Source organism: Vipera berus (assembly GCF_964194415.1).
Source record: "Vipera berus genome assembly, chromosome: 1".
Classification (NCBI taxonomy): Eukaryota; Metazoa; Chordata; class Lepidosauria; order Squamata; family Viperidae; genus Vipera; species Vipera berus.
The window spans coordinates 279,906,125-279,926,674 of record NC_138202.1 but is presented as its reverse complement, the minus strand read 5'-3'; the positions used below and the strand labels follow the sequence as shown (position 1 = coordinate 279,926,674).

The following is a 20,550-nucleotide window of genomic DNA, read 5'->3' as shown; positions in this document are numbered from 1 at the left end:
ACAGTGTAACAACAGATAAGTGCATTAGAGTTTATGGGAACTGTAAACCCTGGATGACTGCAGAGATATGAACACTCCTGAGAGCCCGGGATTCTGCCTTTAAGGCGGGGGACAGGGACAGATACAGAGAGGCCAGGGGCAAATCTCAGAAGAGGCATTAGGATGGCAAAACAACAATACAAACAAAAGGTGGAGAACCATTTAGCGAACAACGATCCGAGGCAAGTATGGCAGGGACTGCAGCACTTAACCAACTATAAGGGCAGCATGAGGAGCATGGCAAACACCGATGCCTCATTGGCTGAGGAGCTGAATATCTTCTTCGCCCGCTACGAGGTTAAAAGACCAGACCCCGTAGCCTCTGCTGGCCGGCCTTCTGACTCTCAGCCACTCACCCTGTGTGAACACCAAGTGAGAGCTGTATTGAAGGCTGTGAATCCCAGCAAAGCCGCAGGCCCAGATGGGGTGCTGGGGATAGTGGTCAGGAATTGTGCCAATCAATTAGCAGGGGTCCTGACAAGGATTTTTAACATCTCCTTGCAAACAGCATGTGTACCATCATGCTTGAAGGCAGCTACCATTGTCCCAGTCCCCAAGAAAACTGCAGTTGAGTGCCTGAATGACTACAGACGTATTGCATTAACGTCTGTAGTCATGAAATGCTTCGAAAGATTGGTTCTCCAACATCTTAGGACATGCCTCCCACTGGACTTTGATAAACATCAATTTGCCTACAGGGGAAATAGGTCGACAGACGATGCCATAGCTACTGCTTTACACTCTGTAGCAAGTCATCTCGAGAAACCTGGAAGTTACGTCAGGATGCTTTTTGTTGACTACAGCTCGGCTTTCAACACCATTTTGCCGAGCATTCTCATCGAGAAGCTGACTGACTTGAAATTCTCCCCCGCTATCTGCGATTGGATTCAAGACTTTCTTAGGGATCGGGTACAAACAGTGAGGGTTGGGTCTGCTTTGTCCACCCCCCTGAAGCTTTGCACCGGCACGCCACAGGGCTGTGTGCTTAGCCCCTACCTGTACTCTTTATACACTTATGATTGTGTATCATCTGACCCATCCACTGCGATAATCAAGTTCGCAGATGATACAACTGTGGTGGGTCTTATTACAGGTGGGGATGAGACAGCATATAGGGCAGAGGTACAAAAACTATCCATATGGTGTAGTAACAACAACTTGCACCTAAACATCGGCAAGACGAAAGAGATGGTGTTAGACTTCCGGAGAAAAAAGGAGGAACCTGCCCCACTTTACATCGGGGAGGACTGTGTAGAGAGAGTTTCCTCCTTTAAATTTCTGGGAGTCTACCTCTGTGACGATCTGACCTGGAAAGTTAACACAACCCAGGTGGCTAGAAAGGCCCAACAGAGGCTTCACTTTCTTAGGATCTAGTGGAAGAACAGGGTAGAACAACGGCTAATGACCCTCTTTTACCGGTCTACTAAAGAGAGCGTCCTCTCGTACTCCATTGTGGTTTGGTATGCTGGTCTGACAGCCGCGGATAGAAAAGCATTACAGAGGGTGGTGAGCACAGCACAAGACATTGTGGGCTGTCCCCTGACACCACAGGATGACATCGCCAGGGCTCGCTGCCTTGGAAGAGTGAGGAAGATTCTCAGGGATGACTCACACCCTGGACGGTATCTCTTTACTCTCCTACCATCCGGTAGGAGATATAGGAATATATATATATATATATATATATAATTTTGAAGGAAGGTTTCTGCATGCATACAATTTGTGTTTCAAATAAATGAAGTTTTGGATATTGTTTCAACCGGATATTTATGAATATATAACATAAATAGAATATATTTTGTTAGAATAGAAAATGGAATACCTACTATTTAGTTCCATCACCTCTGAACTGGTTTGATCTTGCTACAGTAGAGGTTTGCACATTGTAAAAGAAACGATTTCTTACAGCCTCTGGATTTTTCTCAAGATAAATATTTTCATACATCTTTGTACTCTGTCAAGTATTGTTGGCTCAGAAATGGCAATGTTATGGAAGGAAACGTCCTTGTTTTTGAGTATAGCGAAGTATTATGTTCTTCTTTGTGAATTAGGATTATGTATGTTTCATATATTTAATAATTTATTTGTAGCCTCACGTATGGGATGAAGGAGACCTTGCCAGTGCTTTTCAGTAATTGAAGGTTCTGGGCATATTAATCAATGGTACATTTCGTCTCCTCTTTCATTCTTTCAATGGCCTTGGAGATTTTTGAAATGGGATGGTAACATACATAATTCAGTCTTTGTTTTTTTTACTGCCAAAGCTGTGAGGAAGCATCCAGCTACGAGACACTAGCAAACTAGGCCATAATTTTTCTCTGTTTGGCAGTTGTGAATGTTTCCTTCTGAAAACTCTGTTGAGATCTATCATGTCCAAAGTGTATATAATTAGCCATTTCCTTTTTCATCAGTGACCAGAGCTTGCTCTGTAAGTTTTACTGTTTATCTTGTAAAGCCTCCAATCTTGGCAGTTTTGAATTGTCAGTAGAAGATATTTGACATCTTTCTGTAGTGATGAATATCCAGAGAGATTCCTGCTCATTTAACTTTTTAGGAGTTTATGAGGCAGAAAATCCAGTTCTTAAGTATATCCAGAAGTCAACAACTTGTATCCTATCTCAGCTTGTTCTCCCACTTCAAGAGTTTGTTCACATTAAATCTTTCAGAGAGGTTCAGCCTGATACTATTTTGATTAGAATTCTCTTTTTATAACTAGGCTAATGATATACATTTCCTTAAATTGTTGCCCTGTACCTAGATGACAGTTTACTTTTTTGCTAGTAATAGTTTGATCCGATCACTTAAACTTTAAAAACAACTACTTTCTATAAATAGAATCAAATTTAGGTCCTGGTGCTTCATTTTCTTCTTGCTGCTCTTTATCAAGTTTAATTATACATAATTCAATTGTTTGGGTTCTCTGCAACTGTCAGTTTCCATATTATAACAGCTCTTTCTTCATAGAACCATGGTATATTATCTACCTGCCACAGCTATCTCTGTTTTTGTGCCTATCATCGCAGTTGCATTTTTAGGCAACTGGTACATGATTGATAGAATGCAGACCTGGAGTTAATTTAATTAGATGTTCATCTCTCTGTGCATATTCCAAATATACAAGGTACTTGATTACATAGTTTGTATTTTCATGAATCTTGTTTGAAAAATCTTTATAAAATTCAGTCTCCTCTCCAAACCTCCTTTTATTAGCAATTAGTAAGCTAATAATTAAACCAATAAGTCTGTCATAATTCTGTAATAATCGCAGAAGTGGCATAAATTGTTGAATTTCTTCATCTCTGGTGTTTCTTCAGCCATTTATTTATTCGTTTGCATGCAGTATATATGTCATTCATATATGGTTTTTAACAGATATGTAACAGACTAACAGATGACCTGAGTGCTGTATGCGTTACTCTCAAGCTTACAAAGTATAAGCCAAGGTTAGACAAATTATCAGCATGCATACAACAGCAAAAATCACATTAATTGTTCAAAAGCATGCCAAATGCAAACTTTTACCTTTCAGTAAAAAGTTGTTTGTATCATTCAAAGCTTGTTATTGTGTTTTTCTTTTAAGACAAAAGATGTTAATGTATGAGTTGTTTTTTCTAAACTAAAACCTCAGTATTCAGATTAAATTGCCATTGGCACTTTGCGATAAATAAGTGGGTTTTGGGTTGCAGTTTGGGCACTCGGTCTCTAAAAGGTTCGCCATCACTGCTCTAGGTCCACCTAGGAGAAAATAACTCATTTGGATTGGTCCAGTCATAGAAAACAATGGAAGCTTGGCATATGCTACTGTTCTGTTGTTTTCTATCAAGAACCATAGACTAGGAGGCTGGCATTCATAGAAACTCAAACTCATCAAAACAAATCATTGTACATAACAATGAGAGAGAGAGAGCACAGTTCTGTTACGCTCGGGCTGTTTGTTGTCTTTTATTTCTACAGGCATGGGAGAAAGGAAAGTCACTTTTATCACTTTGGAATAAATTGTTGACTATTTCAGGATTTGTTAAAGGGACAGTGAGAATGCTTTTTGTTTGTGTGCGGGTATGCATTGCATTTTCAAGATGCCAATTATTTGTTAATAATTCATTCAGAAATCTGTGTTTGTGGTCTAAATTTATCAGACACCTCTAGCCTAAAAGTTTCAGCTACTGAGTCTCTCTTACATTTGTTAGCATCATAACTATAGGCTACTTTGGAATCAGAATACACCCAAACTTTTAATGGGATACTTTGCAGGATTGAAGTGCAGGAACAACTCCCAAATGGCCTTATTGCTCACGAATTTCTACATGAGAGTACTGCAGAAGAGTCTCTTATTTATGACCAAATGTCTCCAAAAATCAGATTAATACATAAAAAGTAGGTTGCAATTTCTTTATCCTTTACATAATTTTTCCCCTTGTACATATTTTTTAAACTATATCCAAAAGACAGCTGCAAAGACAATTTCACAAATTAGTTTTACACCAGAATACTTTTATTGCATAGTAATCTTGCATTTCACTTTTAGAGAAAGTATTTTTTCCCACTTTCACCTAATTGGACAAAAGAGCCCCTTGACAATCAGTTTTCCTGCCAAGTCTCACCCCATGAATGAGAAAGTTTAGTTCTACCTGTGCTAAAGAAACATTCCCCCCTTATGTTAACCTCACCCATGGGTAGCCTTAAGTTAAATAAAATCTGTTAGGCTATATAATTCATAGTTTTAGGGTGAACTTAAGTGTTTGTGGTGATTTGAATCAGAAAGGCAGGATCGAGATCAGCTGTGAGAATAACACATTTTTTGTCATTATATTTTCTGCCAGGACAGGGATGGGTGGATAGTACTCCTAAGGACACTTCCTCCCTGCCTCTGCTGTTAAAAATGAATTAGTGACATTATAGGATTGGTTTTGTAGATCCAGATTTATCGCAAGATTCAAGAAAATGTTTAAAAGCAAATGAGATTTCTACGTTGATCATGCCCAGCAATTCTTACTTTACTTAATCTGATCTCATTTCATAAACCTTGCCTGATTTAATAAATATAGATTGGTTGGATTAGAAGGTGTTAAGATGTAAAGAAAGGTGGTAGAAATAAAGCTGTACCTGATAATAACTCTTGCAATTCAAATATATTTGCATGCTCGGAATTGAAATGAGATCTCATACCACGTGATCTTTGGCTGACTTTAATCTGGTAGCTAAAAGCCCCATTTCTGTGCTAGTTAGATTATTCTTAGCAAAAGAGAATTTAAAACAGTGATGGTAATCAGAAGATTCTTATTGAAAGGACATAAACAAGAACCATCTCACTTAGAATCTGAATTTGCTACCTGCAAAATGATAGACTGCTTCTGAACTTGTAATCACTATATTTAGCACAGAGCTTAAAAATAGGCAAAAATGTTGATAATCATATATGGGGAGGTTCAGTTTTGGAAAAAGGAGGCTAACATATCTACGGTATCCATTTAGGACAACACATTTGCCCATGTTAATATATATTAATCTTGACATTTTAATACGCTGGTTGTAGGTTCTCAACAAAAAGCTTCCTACTGTATCAGGCCACACTCCCATCTAGTTTTTGCATACTCTTTCAAACAGTGGCCAGTCCATTTCCAAAGGAAAAAAAATATCCAACTAGAACACAACGATAATAGTTTACATAGAATCAAAACCAGCATGGAATTACAGAGTTTCAGGAACAATTTCTGGTTTTAAGTCCAAGCCCCTGCTCAGGACAGGAATCAAAATGAAACTATAGTTCAGGGCTTTTCAGCCAGTGGTACGGGTACCACCTGTGGTCCATTGGCACCTGGCAGGTGGCACACGACCATCCTAGAAAAGTGGTAGTGGGGGAGGGGAATGAGCTGAACCGATGGCAGCACTGCACAAGCCTGAGCAAGAGATGGCTGGAGTTGTAGGGCTGTCAGGGTCAGCAGAAGCACCAGGATCAACGCCAGGCTCCAGCTGTAGCTTGGCGCTGATTCTGGCACATCTGCTGAGCCCAGAATTGCCAATCAGCTGGAATGTTGCAGCATCTCCACGTCTTGTGATTTACATTCAGATGCTTGACAACTGATTCATATTTATGACTGTCACAGTGTCCCAGGGTCATGTGAAGTGACCAAAACCTGCTGCAACCACCCAGCAGAGGGGGGGGGGAATAAAAACCAACCACCTCTCCCCACCCCACCCCTGCTGCCAATCCTCAACAGAAATGCTCATAACAATGAAAACCTTGGACAGGAGGAAGAGCGCTGCCAGGCGGGCAGGCAGGTGTCTTGCTCAGCTGTGGCTTGGGGGGCACTTTTTTCAGTGCCATTGTAACTTCAAACAGTCACTAAGCAAATTGTTGTAAATTGAGGAATACCTGTACTTCATCACTTTTTTTCCTCTTTGACACCTTGCTATGCCAGGGCTTTTCAACCTTTTCACCCATTGTACCACTTTTAGGATATGGCAACATTCGAGTACTATCAGTCGCCTAGCAAGTCGCCTGCCACCAGTTCAGCTCATTCCCCTCCCCCACTACCACTTTTCTAGGATGGTCATGTACCACCTGCCAGGTGCCAATGTACCACAGGTGGTACCCGTACCACTGGTTGAAAAGCCCTGTGCTAGGCGACTGGTGGTACTCGAATGTTGCCATATCCTAAAAGTGGTAGAATGGGTGAAAAGGTTGAAAAGCCCTGCTATAGTCAACTGATCATTTTTCAGTATTTGGTTAAAGACCTGCAGTGAAGAAACTGGTTTTTGAGAACTTGGCTCCATTGTGAGATTGCTATCATTCTTAGGGCATTTTTTCTAACACTGAACTGGAATCTTCCCTTCTATAACTTTTCATTATTCAATATCCTACCTTTGTGACAATAAAAAGAGGCTTGATTATCTTCTGCAAAGGATGTTATCAAATCTTCCCATCCAGTCATCTTTTCTGAAAGCTAAACATAATTAGTTTCATCCATAACTTCATGGAACATAATTTCTAGTTTCCAAAATGTCCTTACTGTCCTTATTCAGGTTTCTCTAAATAAAACAGAGTAAAATGGAATTATTTGATGTGATTTGGAAATTGTTTATTTTCATTTCATACTTTCTATTCCTTTTCTTGCCTGATATAAAATGGTGATCTAGATTTTAATTGATTTAAAATATTATTTATTTTATTTAAAGTACTATTTTAATTTCTTCACTCCAAAAAGATTCTTAGCAACTCACAATAAAATATAAATGGTATAAAAGTGAACAATAAAAGCAAACAAGCAGAGACTTCTGTGTTAGACATTATGGCGTGACGGGCACAGGAAAACGGGGCTTCTTTTCCACATCCGATTTCGCTCTGCTGGGGAGAGGCGACAAAGAAAGGGACTCTCATCAATTGCAGAGGGGTGGCAGCCTTTCCGTTTGATCTGAGGAAGCCCTTCAAACTGGCAGAAGAAATGTGGCCAGCCAGAAATGTGGCCAGCCAGAAGCCACTAACAACCCAAGATAAGCACTAACTAGCAACCTCTGAACAACACGGATGGAAACAGGTGAGAACGGTCCTCTCTTCCTGGAAAAAAGAATTCCCAAAGCAAAGAATCCCCCAGATGATAGAAAGAAGGGGAATTTCCACCCCATTCTCTCAGGAAAAGAGAAGTGGTGAACAACTTTCTTTGGGGAGAGATTAGAGAAAACTATAAGATTAATTTGGATTTAATATAGAGGTATAGCTTTGACAAATTTGGGGACTAAAAGTTTTTTAAGACTTTCTTTTTAAAAGATATTTGGAAAATTGGTGAATTAGGTTTGTATTTAAAAGCTGGAAGATGGATGTTTGTGACATCTAGTGGTGAAACCTGTCATTACAATTTATTATGCTTAAGGAAAATTTGGCACAAAGCCCATATATAGATAAGGTTCTTTGTTGTTCTTGAAAACTTTCACTTTTGCAGACTGCAGCTGGGAAAAGGGGGGGAATCCTTGGGCTGTTTTATCTGCATTAAGGAGACAATAAACCATTCTAAATTGGCTGGCCTGGATTACAAATATTGACTGACTTTTAGTTTCGAGAATTATCAAGAAATATTAAGAAACACAGTGGGAAAGTTGCTTCTGGACTATTTCTCTTTGGAAGAAACATGGATAATCAACAAGAAAATGTAAATGGACTTCAGAAAGAAATTCTTTCCATGCTGCAATCAATTCAAGAGACAATTGTTTTAAATTATGAGGAGACTAAAAACAACTTTAATAACATAAATGAGCAAATCTCCAACTTAAACGTACAAGCAAAAAACATTCAGAAAATGACCATAAAGAATGAAGTAGCAACTCAGAAACCAGAATTAAAAATAGAGGAAACTGACATAAAGATAGAGGATTTGAAAGAAGAAACCAACAAACAGGTGCAAAGAAATAAAAATTTGGAAGACCCAGATATAACATCAGAAATGGGCAACACATTTTACTTTTCAAGACTTCAGAACATATTTGAGAACAAGGAAGAAGAATTGATAGAATGGATGACAGAGCTGTTAGGAGAAATGCTGAAAACTGGGGAACAAGAAACTAAAAGAGAACTGAAGGAAAAAGAAAATGGAGGCTGTTTAACGAATATAAATGGATTAAGCGTTTTTACAAAAACACTTTAATTGTCTTTTTTATTCCAAATAATATATACAGAAGAAATACTTGGTGAACTAAATGCACTGATTTGCAAAGTTGTTTGGCAAAGGAAGAAAGCTAGAGTAAGACTGGAAAAAATAGAGGTCCTGATTAATTAGATGAGGTATTATACCATCTAGTGGATGTTTGAATATGATTTAAAAAATAGACAATTGTTAGAAATAAAAGGACCATTATAAATTAGAAGGATGTGATTTGTAACTACGATAACTTAATTTTTTATAAGATGGGAAATAGGAAAATTCTAAGAGGTTGGTATAAGGGAAGCTTTTAGATACCCATATGTAATTAATTATGAGAAAAATGATAATAAGTTATTCTGAATATTGATGGGAAATTAAAATTGGAAAAAAGAGAAAAACTAGGATACAGATTGAATAAGGAAACTGATTTCAAATGTATTTGAGATATGTTTCGGCTAGAGAAGATATTATAAACTGATATTATTGACAATGTATAACATTAGAAACATGTGATGAAGATGTTTATATTTAATTGTATAGGTATTAATAGCAGTAAGAATTATATTTTCATAGTGTGGAAAAATGATTATTATTAGAAGAAGCGAGGCCCAGGAAAATACTGGATGGTGTAGTATTGGATATTTTGAGTGAAAGTTAATATATACCACTGAATGATAAAGGGACCCAGATACCAAGTTGTTTATTAAGTACTTATGACTGTAAAACTTGAAATTAATAAAATATTTACAAAAAAAGGCAAACAAGCAATAATATGATCAACTGCCGTCTGCCGATCTGCCGGCCTCACGATGGCGCCGAGCGCAGCTATACTGTGAATCCTGGATGTCTGCCTTGCTTCTTTTCATCTGCTGCTGGCTGAGCTGTTTCATGCTGTTGCTGGCCGAGGCGACTTTGGGATTGGGGGTTTTTCAAAACAGCTGCTGGGCGCTGCTTTTCGTGGCGCTGAGCCCCCCCCCTCCGGAATAGCGGCTTGTTGATTCAATCGAGTGGCGCTGAGAACTGAGAACTGCCTGCCGAACTGCTGAGCTCTATTATGGCGCTGAGCGCTGCTTCGCTGTGAAACTCGGGACGTCTGCCTGTTTTTTATCTGCTTGCGGACTGAGGCGACTTTAGGGATTGGGGGATCTTTGAAACGGCTCCTGGACGCTACTTTTCATGACGCTGAGCCTCCCCCCCCCAGCTAGCGGCCTGTTGATCTGAATGAGCAGCGCTGACAATCCCTGCTGACCTGTTGAGCTCTGTTATGGCGTCAATCACCTCTACAGCGCCGTGCAGCCCAGGACGCCTCACCTGCCTTCTTTCCTCTGCCTGTTCGCCGTGGATACCCTCTGCTTGTCGGAGGGGCAGTGGCGACGACCCCACCGGATGGAGATCCTTTTTACGACCATCTGCTGACCGACACCGTTCTTTGGTGGCGAGGAGCCTCCTTCTTCTCCCGGATGGTGGTTGCAGATTGTGGGTCTGGTCATCGGCCCCGGCGGACATGTTAGTGAATTCCAGGACCCAACATGACTGCTGGGATCACTTCTTTCCGCCGTTGAAGGATGGCTTGGACTGGTGGATGGACATTGGGGAGAGAATGTTTTGTTCTCCCCCCCCCAGCCCTCCAGTGCGGGCTGGCGTTGTGAGGATTGACAGAGGCCTGGCCTGCCTGTTCCTTACTTCTTTTGTTGACAGGCAGGCATTACGGCTAGCTCCATACCTGATGGGAACTAAGATCCCCCTATGGATAATCCAGTGTGGACGGGACCGAACCGTGGTGGGAGGACGGTTCTGGACTGGTCAGCGACCACCTCACTGGTGTGGGAGACCAGTTGGGGTGGGCCTGGCTTAGGACTCCCCTTTTCTCTCTCTGCTCCAGTTAGACTCCTCAGCCGGAGTGAGAGGACGGCTGAGGTTGTCCCTTGGAATTCCATCTCGGGTGAGAGCTGAGATGGCTTTGCAGATTGAGAGATATGCCCACTGGACTTGTTCTTTTTCCATCTTCGTACCATCAATGAACAATCCTTTGGCTATATTTTCAACATCGGCCCCAAGAGACTAATTGAGTGCTATATGATCCATCGTTATTCCGAAGCGGACTTGTATGCCCTTAGGGCGGTTCCTGCCTCATGGGCGCGACCTGTCGCCTGTTTTCATACTCCCCTTAATGACGGGCCCAAGCCTTGGGACTCCAAGAGGTGGTTGGGCTTGGATAGGGGCCTCGAGTTAAGACGCGCTAAGAGGCCCCTGATCAGATTTTTAGCCGGTTATTTTAAGAGGTTAGGGAGGGGGAGGGAGGGGGGGTGGGGAGGGAACTTGTAACCGGCACTCAGTCTGATCCTGTTAGAGGTCCTGGTGGGACGGGGTTGGGGGAGGTGGCTGCTGGCGCTGGGAATGTGGGGGTGGGGCATCGAATCCCCACGGCGATAGGGTATGGCAGCAGGTGTTTGCGCGGAGGGTCATATCAACATCTGGGATTGCGCCCCCGCTATCTTCGAGCGGTGGCGCGCTCCGACCCTCCGGTTAGCACCCTCTTACCCGGGGATGAGGGTGATCAGGCCCCTGAGCTCAGGCTGGTCTATTTTAACGCTAGATCCGTAGTTAATAAAGCTCCCCTCATCCGTGATCGGATCGAGGAGGAATGTGCGGATCTAGCGTGCATCACGGAAACTTGGCTGGGCTCGGAGGGAGGGGTGCCTCTCACCGAGTTATGCCCGCCGGGTTTCCGGGTGCTGCACCAGCCACGGGCTCAGGGCAGGGGTGGTGGGGTGGCAGTGGTTATTCGGGAGACATTGTGTCCCCGGGAGGCCACCATTGTCCAGATGGCCGGGAGTGAGACCCTCCTCTTGAGGTGTGGTCCTCGGGTTCAGTTGGGCTTGTTGCTTACATACCTGGCGCCCAGCTGTGTGGCAACAGCCCTGCCCGAGCTGCTCGACACCCTCTCAGGGTTGGCGGTGGAGTTCCCCAGGCTTGTAGTCCTGGGTGACTTCAACCTGCCATCACTGGGAGGGTCGTCGGAGTTAGCTCGGGAGTTCATGGCTTCCATGACAGCCATGGGCCTGACCCAGGTTATTGAGGGCCCGACTCATGAGGGGGGTCACACTCTTGACCTGGTGTTTCTGTCTGGACAGTGGCTGGATGATCTGGGAGGGGGTTCTCCGTCCATCACCCCTCTGTCATGGTCAGACCATTACCTCCTGAGGCTAGTTTTCCGTCATGCCATCCCCCGCCGCTGGGCGGCGGAGCCGACCAGGTGGTTCCGCCCCAGGCGCCTAATGGACCCAGATCGGTTCCAGAGGGCGCTTGGGCCTATACCTATCACCCTTACCCACAGCCCAGTCGATGCCCTGGTGGAGGCCTGGGAAACGGCAGCCACCAGGGCACTCGACTGCGTTGTACCCATGCGACCTCTGACCCGACGCAGATCCCGTTGGGCCCCATGGTTCTCTGTGGAGCTCCGGGAGATGAAGCGGCGGAGACGAGGTCTAGAGAGCGGTTGGAGATCCAGCCGATCCGAATCCGACCGATTGCAGTTAAGAACCTTTATAAGGTCTTATCTTGCGGCGATAAGGACGGCGAAGTCTAACTACTTTGCCGCCCTTATCGCGTCCGCAGATAATCGCCCGGCCGCCCTGTTTAGGGTGACTCGCTCCCTCCTTAATCAGGAGGTGAGAGAGGATCCCTTGCAGGGACGAGCCGAGGAGTTTAGTCATCATCTGGCGGACAAAATCGCTCGGATCCGGACCGGCTTGGACTCTGACTGGGCAGAGTCTAATGTGGAGGAATCAGGCAGTCTTGAGCACGTTATCTGGAATGAGTTCGACCCTGTTTCCCCTGATGATGTGGACAGGATCATGGGGAGACTGAGCACCACCACCTGTTTGTTGGATCCGTGCCCCTCCTGGCTAGCTTATGCGGCTCGGGAAGGAACACGAGGCTGGTTCCATGCAGTAATAACTGCTTCCTTGAAGGAGGGTGTCTTTCCTGCCGCCTTGAAGGAGGCGGTGGTGAGACCCCTTCTCAAGAAGCCTGCTTTGGACCCGGCTGTTTTAAACAACTACCGTCCAGTCTCCAACCTTCGCTTTCTGGCGAAGGTTGTTGAGAGTGTGGTGGCGCATCAGCTCCCTCTGTTCCTGGAGGAAACTGATTATCTGGACCCGTACCAATCGGGCTTCAGGCCCGGACACAGCGCAGAGACGGCATTGGTCGCGCTGGTGAATGATCTCTGGAGGGCTAGGGACAGGGGTTGCTCCTCTGTCCTGGTCCTATTAGATCTCTCAGCGGCGTTCGATACCATCGACCATGGTATCTTACTGCGGCGTCTCAGGGGGCTGGGAGTGGGAGGCACCGTTTTACGGTGGTTCTCCTACCTCCAGGGCCGCTCGCAGTCGGTGTTGACAGGAGGGCAGAGATCCGCCCCGAGGTCTCTCATTTGTGGAGTCCCTCAGGGGTCGGTTCTCTCGCCTCCTGTTCAACATCTATATGAAGCCGCTGGGCGAGATCATTCGTGGTTTTGGGGTGGGGTATCATCAGTACGCTGATGATACCCAACTTTTTCTTTCCACCCCGAACCAACCCAGTGATGCCCTCTCCGTGATGTCCCGGTGCCTGGAGGCGGTTCAGGTCTGGATGGGGAGAAACAGGCTTCGTCTCAATCCCGCCAAGACTGAGTGGCTGTGCATATCGGCATCTCGGGTTAACCAAGTTATTCCATCCTTAATGATGGGGGGTGAGGTGTTACCCCCCGTCGATAGGGCTCGCAACTTGGGCGTCCTCCTGGATTCACGGCTCAATTTCGAAGACCATATAGGAGCCGTGACCAGGGGGGCTTTTGCCCAGGTTCGCCTGGTGCGCCAGTTGCGTCCCTATCTGGACCGAGACGCCCTACGCACAGTTACTCACGCGCTTGTGACCTCCCGTTTGGACTACTGTAACGCTCTCTACATGGGGCTGCCCTTGAAGACCACTCGGAGGCTTCAACTGGTGCAGAATGCGGCCGCGCGAGTTGTAATGGGGGTTTCCCGATACTCCCATGTAACACCTCTACTCCGTGAGCTGCATTGGCTTCCGGTTGCCCTCCGGGTGAAATTCAAGGTGCTGGTTATCACCTATAAAGCCCTACATGGCCTGGGTCCAGGATATCTGAGGGAACACCTGCTGCCGGCATCAAATGCCCTTCGCCCAGTGCGCTCCCACAGGGAGGGTCTGCTCAGGGTCCCGCCGGTAAGAGACTGCCGGCGGGTGACACCCAGGGATAGGGCCTTCTCGGTGGGAGCGCCTGCCCTCTGGAACCAGCTGCCGGTGGAGCTGAGAACTGCCCCCGACCTCCGATCATTCCGCTGGGGCCTGAAGACCTGGCTCTTCGAGCTCTCGGGCCCAGACTGAGGAGAAATTTTAATTTGGGGTTCTTTTTAATCGACTACAGGGCCAATTTAATATTTTTTAATTTGGTTCTTAAGTTTTGTATTTTGGATTTTAATTCCCTGTAAACCGCCCTGAGTCCTCAGGGAATAGGGCGGTATATAAATATAACTAAATAAAATAAATAAATAAACAGTATCTGCTGTGGCCTTTAGTCAGCCACGCCAAAACACACATTGGAATGGTACTAATTTCACTGTTTTTAAAACTCAAGAAGGGCATAAGCACCTGAAATCTCCATGCAAGTATGCCCTACAGTGGGGCCATTACCAAGGAGGTGTGTTATTTGGTCCATGTCCCATGAGCATTTCCAATAAGAGAACTCTTAACAGCATTTCCCCTCCTCATAAACCATCCCTAGGCCCAACAGTCCTGGATAATTTGCATTCAGTCTCTGCATTGTTGTGAATTTTTAATATGCTGTATTTTCTCACAAACCAAAAGAGTTTTCCTTTTTATGATGTTTATAGCCTTAAAAAGTCTTTAAAATCATTTTTATAAGGGACAAAGGAAGGAAAGGAGAAATGCCACCGTTTGAAAAAAAAATTGTTGGAAGCAAGAGCCATATGGATAGTTAAACATCACCAATCAAAATGTAGGAAAAAAAACACCAATGCTGGAGAAAATCCAGACAGCTTTTTATTCTGTTGCTTGGCTTTAAGGTATTCATTCAATTATTCACTTTAAAAATATGTTTTGCATGTATGTTTGTTCCACAATTGGCTCATTTGCTGTTTCCTTTAACATTTTCTGTCTCATTCATAATATCGGTAGACTCAAAGATGTATTTTACTGATTGTCAGTGTATTGTTCATCAGGGGACGATATCAGTGGAAGAACATAAGCACTGATAACTTTTTCAAGACATGGTTCGAATTATCTGCCAGACATCTGGCTTTCTCATCTTAATCTCTTGACATTTTCCATGATCTCACAGGTCAAAAATGTAATTTATTTATTCCACTTGATTAATTTAGCAGTTTGCTGAATTTCCCAAGTACTTCTGTTGCTCAAATTGTGGGTGAATTTTTCTCTCTCCTTTTTTGATGTTTTAAAAAATATTTTTAGGTTTTGGTTTTTCTCCCCCTAGCAGTAACAGCTTGATAGCATAACATTTGTTTTTTTTGGCCACTACAACCATGGGACTGGCTTTCTAGGTTTAGTAATCCTGGTGATTCTGGGGTTATGTCGTGGGCAAGAAGACCTCTGGAGAGCTGTCATCAAATTCATCCAGTATTGTTATAACTGTGGAGACCATGGTTTGCAATTACTTGTGTTTCCCTGTCATGGCCAAGAGGTCCACTTTAAAGTTGTGGATAAATTTGGGACAGTCTTTGAAGTTAAAAAATATTTTTCACTTTCAACAGTAATGTTCAGTCTGTGGTTTTAGCCTCTCACAACTCCAAAAGAACACTTGGAAGGAAAAATCCCGCAAGTTGTAGGACAGGATTTTGAAACATGTATAATGGGTTTTTCTTCATCTTCAAGATCAGAATCAGATGGAATGAGGCTGGCAGTATCTAGATTATATTAAAGGACCACTGAAACACTGGCATTACATTGTTGCGCTACAAATTGGCAGATGTTCCTTCAAGAAGAAGTTTTTTTGCTGTGTCCCCAAGTTTCTCTGTACATATTTTTAGAAAGAAGCTCAGAAGCGTTTGAACTTAGAGTTCTTCTGGTGCCAGGTACATTAGCATTCTCAAGATGTCTTAAAGTCCTGGTCCACAAATTCTTAAATTGTGTAATTGATTTATAGATTGGAGTGCTCTTAGACCTATTCCTTTCTTCTCTGTAAAGGGATATACACGCTAATGACATCACACACATGATAAATATTTAAAATTACATTCCTCTCTAGCATGCCCTGTGAGCCTTTTAAGTGGACCAGTTAAGAAGCAGTAACCACGGACACTAACACTACCTTTACTGTAAGATTACAATAACAGAATCTTGCGAGTCAGAAAGTATTTCTCTCCTCCCTTACTTTTACTCTTCCCAAAACTAAGAAGGGTTCTTTCTGAGATGCTTTCACCATCCTACCTCCTTTGGACTCAGATTTCATTTATCAGACCATTCTCTCTAGGTTGTGCCTCTTCCTCTGTCTCCTGAAGTCATTCTCACATACCCTTACAGTCCCTATATATTTCTATAAGATCTTAGGCGCTCTAGAGATTTACTTGGCTCAGATTGGGGCACTGCCTATTAAGGGCAATAATTTGTTTCTGTTGAGGCTGGGAGATAGAACCTGTTTCTCATGAGACAATGGCGATCAGATTTAATACTTGGTGGTGAAGGGAAGACACTAGCCTCTTCATAAGTAAGCCATGACTCATTACTGTAAGTGCTTGCAGGATCAGGACTGACTAAGCTTCAAGGCTCCTGTGCCAAAAGAGCATGTGTGTTATTTAGAGAAGGAGAGTGGAGAAAGACAGCAGATATCAGAGCATGAAGACAAAGAGAAGTCTGCAGAGCATGTCCTTGAAATTACGCTTATCAAGGCCAGTATACCAGACTCCCCCATCTGTCTGTGTTGCTTGGTTAGGACCTGGCTCATTTGTCAGGCATTAAATAGGTCTGGTTCCTCTCTCAGAATTTATTAGGTGAGGAAATGAGAGGCCAGAGTGTTCCCAAGTTAGCTGTTTGCTGAGGGTGGGGATGCCCATTCAATCTGCTAGTGCAAAGGAGGATAACGAGCCTCACACTGCTGCCACCTGCCCCATCTTTCCCTCTTGATATTATTTTGAGAATTTATTTAAGACTGGAGAGCCATTTGTCTGAAATGATATAAGGTTTCCTGCCTGAGCAGGGAGTTGGACTAGATGACTTTCAAGATCCCTTCCAACATTATTGTAATGTACTGGCCTTTATATGCTGTAAGTGTTGCTTGTGTTGTATTACTTGCTAATTACTTAGTTCAAGTGTATCTTGTTGCTGGGCTAGGCTAGACTGTTTGTCTCCAGCTGGCTAAGTAGGTCTTTGGGTGGGAAACCACTTCTTTAAACCTATTGGTTGCCACCTATCGGCCAACTGTATAAATAGCTGCGCAACAGCTCCTATGTTGCTTCTGTTATCTTCTGACCTTCAATAAAGCCTGTTGCTGTTTGAACCTCCCATCTCGCTCAATGCCTGCAAAGAACCGGCTACACAACAATTATTGTTGTTGTTGTTATAGTTCTTGTTGACACTCCAAAGATACTGTGCTTGTTTTCAACCCTTGACCCAGAATGCTTAAGTCTGGGAACAATAACTCTGGTAGGTTTTCTACATCTTTGGAGTCCAGTGTTTGTTTGCTACCTTATTACTCATAAGTCATCTTCCTGCCTCTCTGTCTACAAGGGACTTTACCACATACTTTCAATTGTTAATAACTGTAATTGCCATTGTGATTGCATTGTAATTGCCAATGACCAGGGAAGCTGGGTTACCATTCTTCAAAAACCTCTAAGAAGTTTGCATAATTCTTATCAATAGCTGTACCTGTTGGAAACTCTCTGGTCCCTTCCTTCTGCTACTAATTATTAGCTGCTAGTTGTTTTAGGATTTTCTTGCAATTTTAAAAGTTCTTTTTATAGTGTTATATGCTGGTCTTTTATTGTATTTGGGCTTGGACTGTAATTAATTTGATTATTTGATTGAAAGTTCACATTTATACCAGATACATTGCAGAAAAAAGTTGAGTAATAAATCTCTGTCAATTAAAATGAATTGATGGAACTGTATAAAATAGTTATATTGATCAAAATTTCACAGAAATCTGATGCCTGTTTAGACTCAATACAGATGCAGCCAACAATCTCAATAACACCAATTTCAGTGTATTTAGACAGGTATTGTTTAGGGTTATATTCAATTTGCTTGTACCAATTCAGTTTCCTTACCAGCTCAATTGATAACAATGCCAGTTCAATTTGGTTGTAGCAATCTGCTTTTGTTCTCTTGGTTTTTTAAGATAGTTTCATTATGAACTTTAATATACCCCAACCAAAAGGCCAATGATAGTAATAATGGTTTTATAATCTTGCAAGGTTTTTTTTGTTTGCTTGTTTTTTGGATTATGGTAAACTAGTGTTTCACTGGAGAAGAGCCTAATGCTGGGAAAGATTGAGGGCAAGAGAAGAAGGGGATGACAGAGAATGAGGTGGCTGGATGGAATCATTGAAGCAGTAGGCGTGAGCTTAAATGGACTCCAGAAGATGGTAGAGGACAGGAAGGCCTGGAGAAACGTTGTCCATGGGGTCGCGATGGGTCAGACACAACTTCGCAAATAACAACAACAACTAGTGTTTATAATTTACTTTGCTGTAGCTTTCGGCAGTTTAGTTGATTGGCTGATTACAGATAATCAACTTTGCTCACAATAATTGAAATATTTATCTTTCATATTACTCTATTTTGTTATTTATTCAGAAGCAGCACAATTAAAATAAGGCATATTATACAACATAAAATATAAAATATAAAATACAAGATTAAAATATGTACAAGTTAAACAGATCTTGTCCAGAAACTAGCAACATTAATTGTGTTGCGTCACACTGCCATGACCTCAAGTCTACACTGATCAGGACACAAAAGGGCAGGTGTCCATATGGGTTACTCTATTTTAATATTCATACTTAGTACAAATAGGCACTTCAATCTTTGTTTTGATTTTGTGTGTTAATAGTGTTCAAAGGTTTGTGTGTTTATCATGTTCATATGGGGCAGGGCAAGATAATGGAGTCTATCTCTAAACTGTCAAATTTATAAGGGCCTAACACAGCATTTCATTTTTAAAAAAATAGAATAATATTTAATGTTTAATTTCCACACTGGTAGCAGGATGATTCCAAAATTCAATAATTGTTAATGTGGATAAATTAGAAGCATAAGTGAGTAGAATAATAGCTGGAGTTTTTAAACAGCTGCAAGGTACTGTAGAATCTGAAAATCTCAGTGGAGGCTCTTCCTGATTTTCCTCTATCTAACTTGTAAAGACACAGGGTATATGGACGACATAATGATGATAATCTTAACAAAAAAGCAGTTTTTTCAATGGGGAAAAAAACCCTGTCCTTTGGATATATTCTGAATCAGGCATTTAGCACCTAAAGTCAAATCTAGGACTTGGATTGTGCTTGGAAAAGAATCAAAAGCCAGTTGTTATCTTTTCCCACTGACTAAGTATATGATAATGACAGCTGCTGCACCAGTGAATATGATGTATAACCGTAGGAGCTATTTTGACAGGAACATGTTTTCATTTTACATATCTGTTGTTTTGTTTATGTGTGTAATACATTTAATGTACACTTTGCTGTTTGTTCTTACATTCATTGTATTTGCAACTATCTAAGGTAAATGCTGTTGAAGAAAGTCATGACAGATTTCTTTTCAGACAGCAAGCTGTGAAACAGAAGTGTGAAATCCATTGTATTATAGATGAGAATATAATTCATGAAATACACATATGTATACATATAGAATATATATATAAAATATATGTGATAGAACATTACAATGGAAAATATATTTTTTTAATTGTGGAACAATAGAAAACCTTGAATGCACTGGTGATTGAATACTGTATACTTTCTACTGATCAATTGGATATAAATCAGCCTATTTATCCCTACTATATATTTTCTCATTTTTCTTTTGTATTACTTTGGTAAAGCTTCTGGCTTTTCATTTTATTTTATTTTTGCCTTTTCTGTACGTTCTAACAGAAAAATCAACTGTTTTCTTACCCTTGAGTTTTGATTTTATTCTCCATTTCTGTTTTCCAAAGGATCCGTCTTGCTGGGAAGATGTTTTGATTCCAAACAGCATCAGTGGTGTTTGTCATTACCAAAATTGCAGTGGAGAAATAGCGGTAAGAGACTATTAAAAAAAAACTTCCTTTCCATTCAGTCATGTCCGATTCTCAGTCATTGCCTGGAGAAGTCCCTACAGTTTTCTTGGCAAGGCTTTTCAGAAACAATTTGCCATTGCCACCTTCCTAGGGCTGAAAGAAAGTAACTAGCCCAAGGTTAGTTACTTTGCCTAATAAGGTGTACACTAATTTTTTTCACTTATGTTACAGAATATACAATACCATTCATTATTAAAGTAAATCAATTTCCAATTGGAAATTTTTGCAAAAACCAATTATTAAAAAAACATGGTTGATAGAATGTGTAGTACTCTAATACAATATAAAAACAGCATCCAGTCTGTCATTGAGGGTTAAATACTTTCCTCTTTTACTCTCTTCCAGGACATAGTCTGAATCCTAGCTGATATTGTGGATAAGGCTAATTTGTCAGCATCTTTCCTCATAGTTTTTCAGGTTTTCTTGGAGGAAAACCTGCTCAAAATAATCCTTGATTATGGCATGTAATCCCAAATCTAATCTATGATTAAAAGTACAAATTCATCTGGATATTTGTCTGTCCTGGGAATAACCTTACAATGTTCTGATAACCAGAAT

General features: G+C 42.0%; 1 protein-coding gene across 2 annotated transcripts in view; it reads left to right on the top strand.

Annotated features, from left to right (window-relative positions):
* Positions 1 to 20,550, top strand: part of PRKN (parkin RBR E3 ubiquitin protein ligase) — a 740,731-nt gene that overhangs the window by 348,178 nt on the left and 372,003 nt on the right. For both annotated transcript variants that reach the window (XM_081314791.1, XM_081314790.1), the window contains one exon: positions 19,870 to 19,953. In XM_081314791.1, the coding sequence (XP_081170917.1) occupies positions 19,870 to 19,953 (84 nt within the window). The remainder of the gene's footprint in view (positions 1 to 19,869; positions 19,954 to 20,550) is intronic.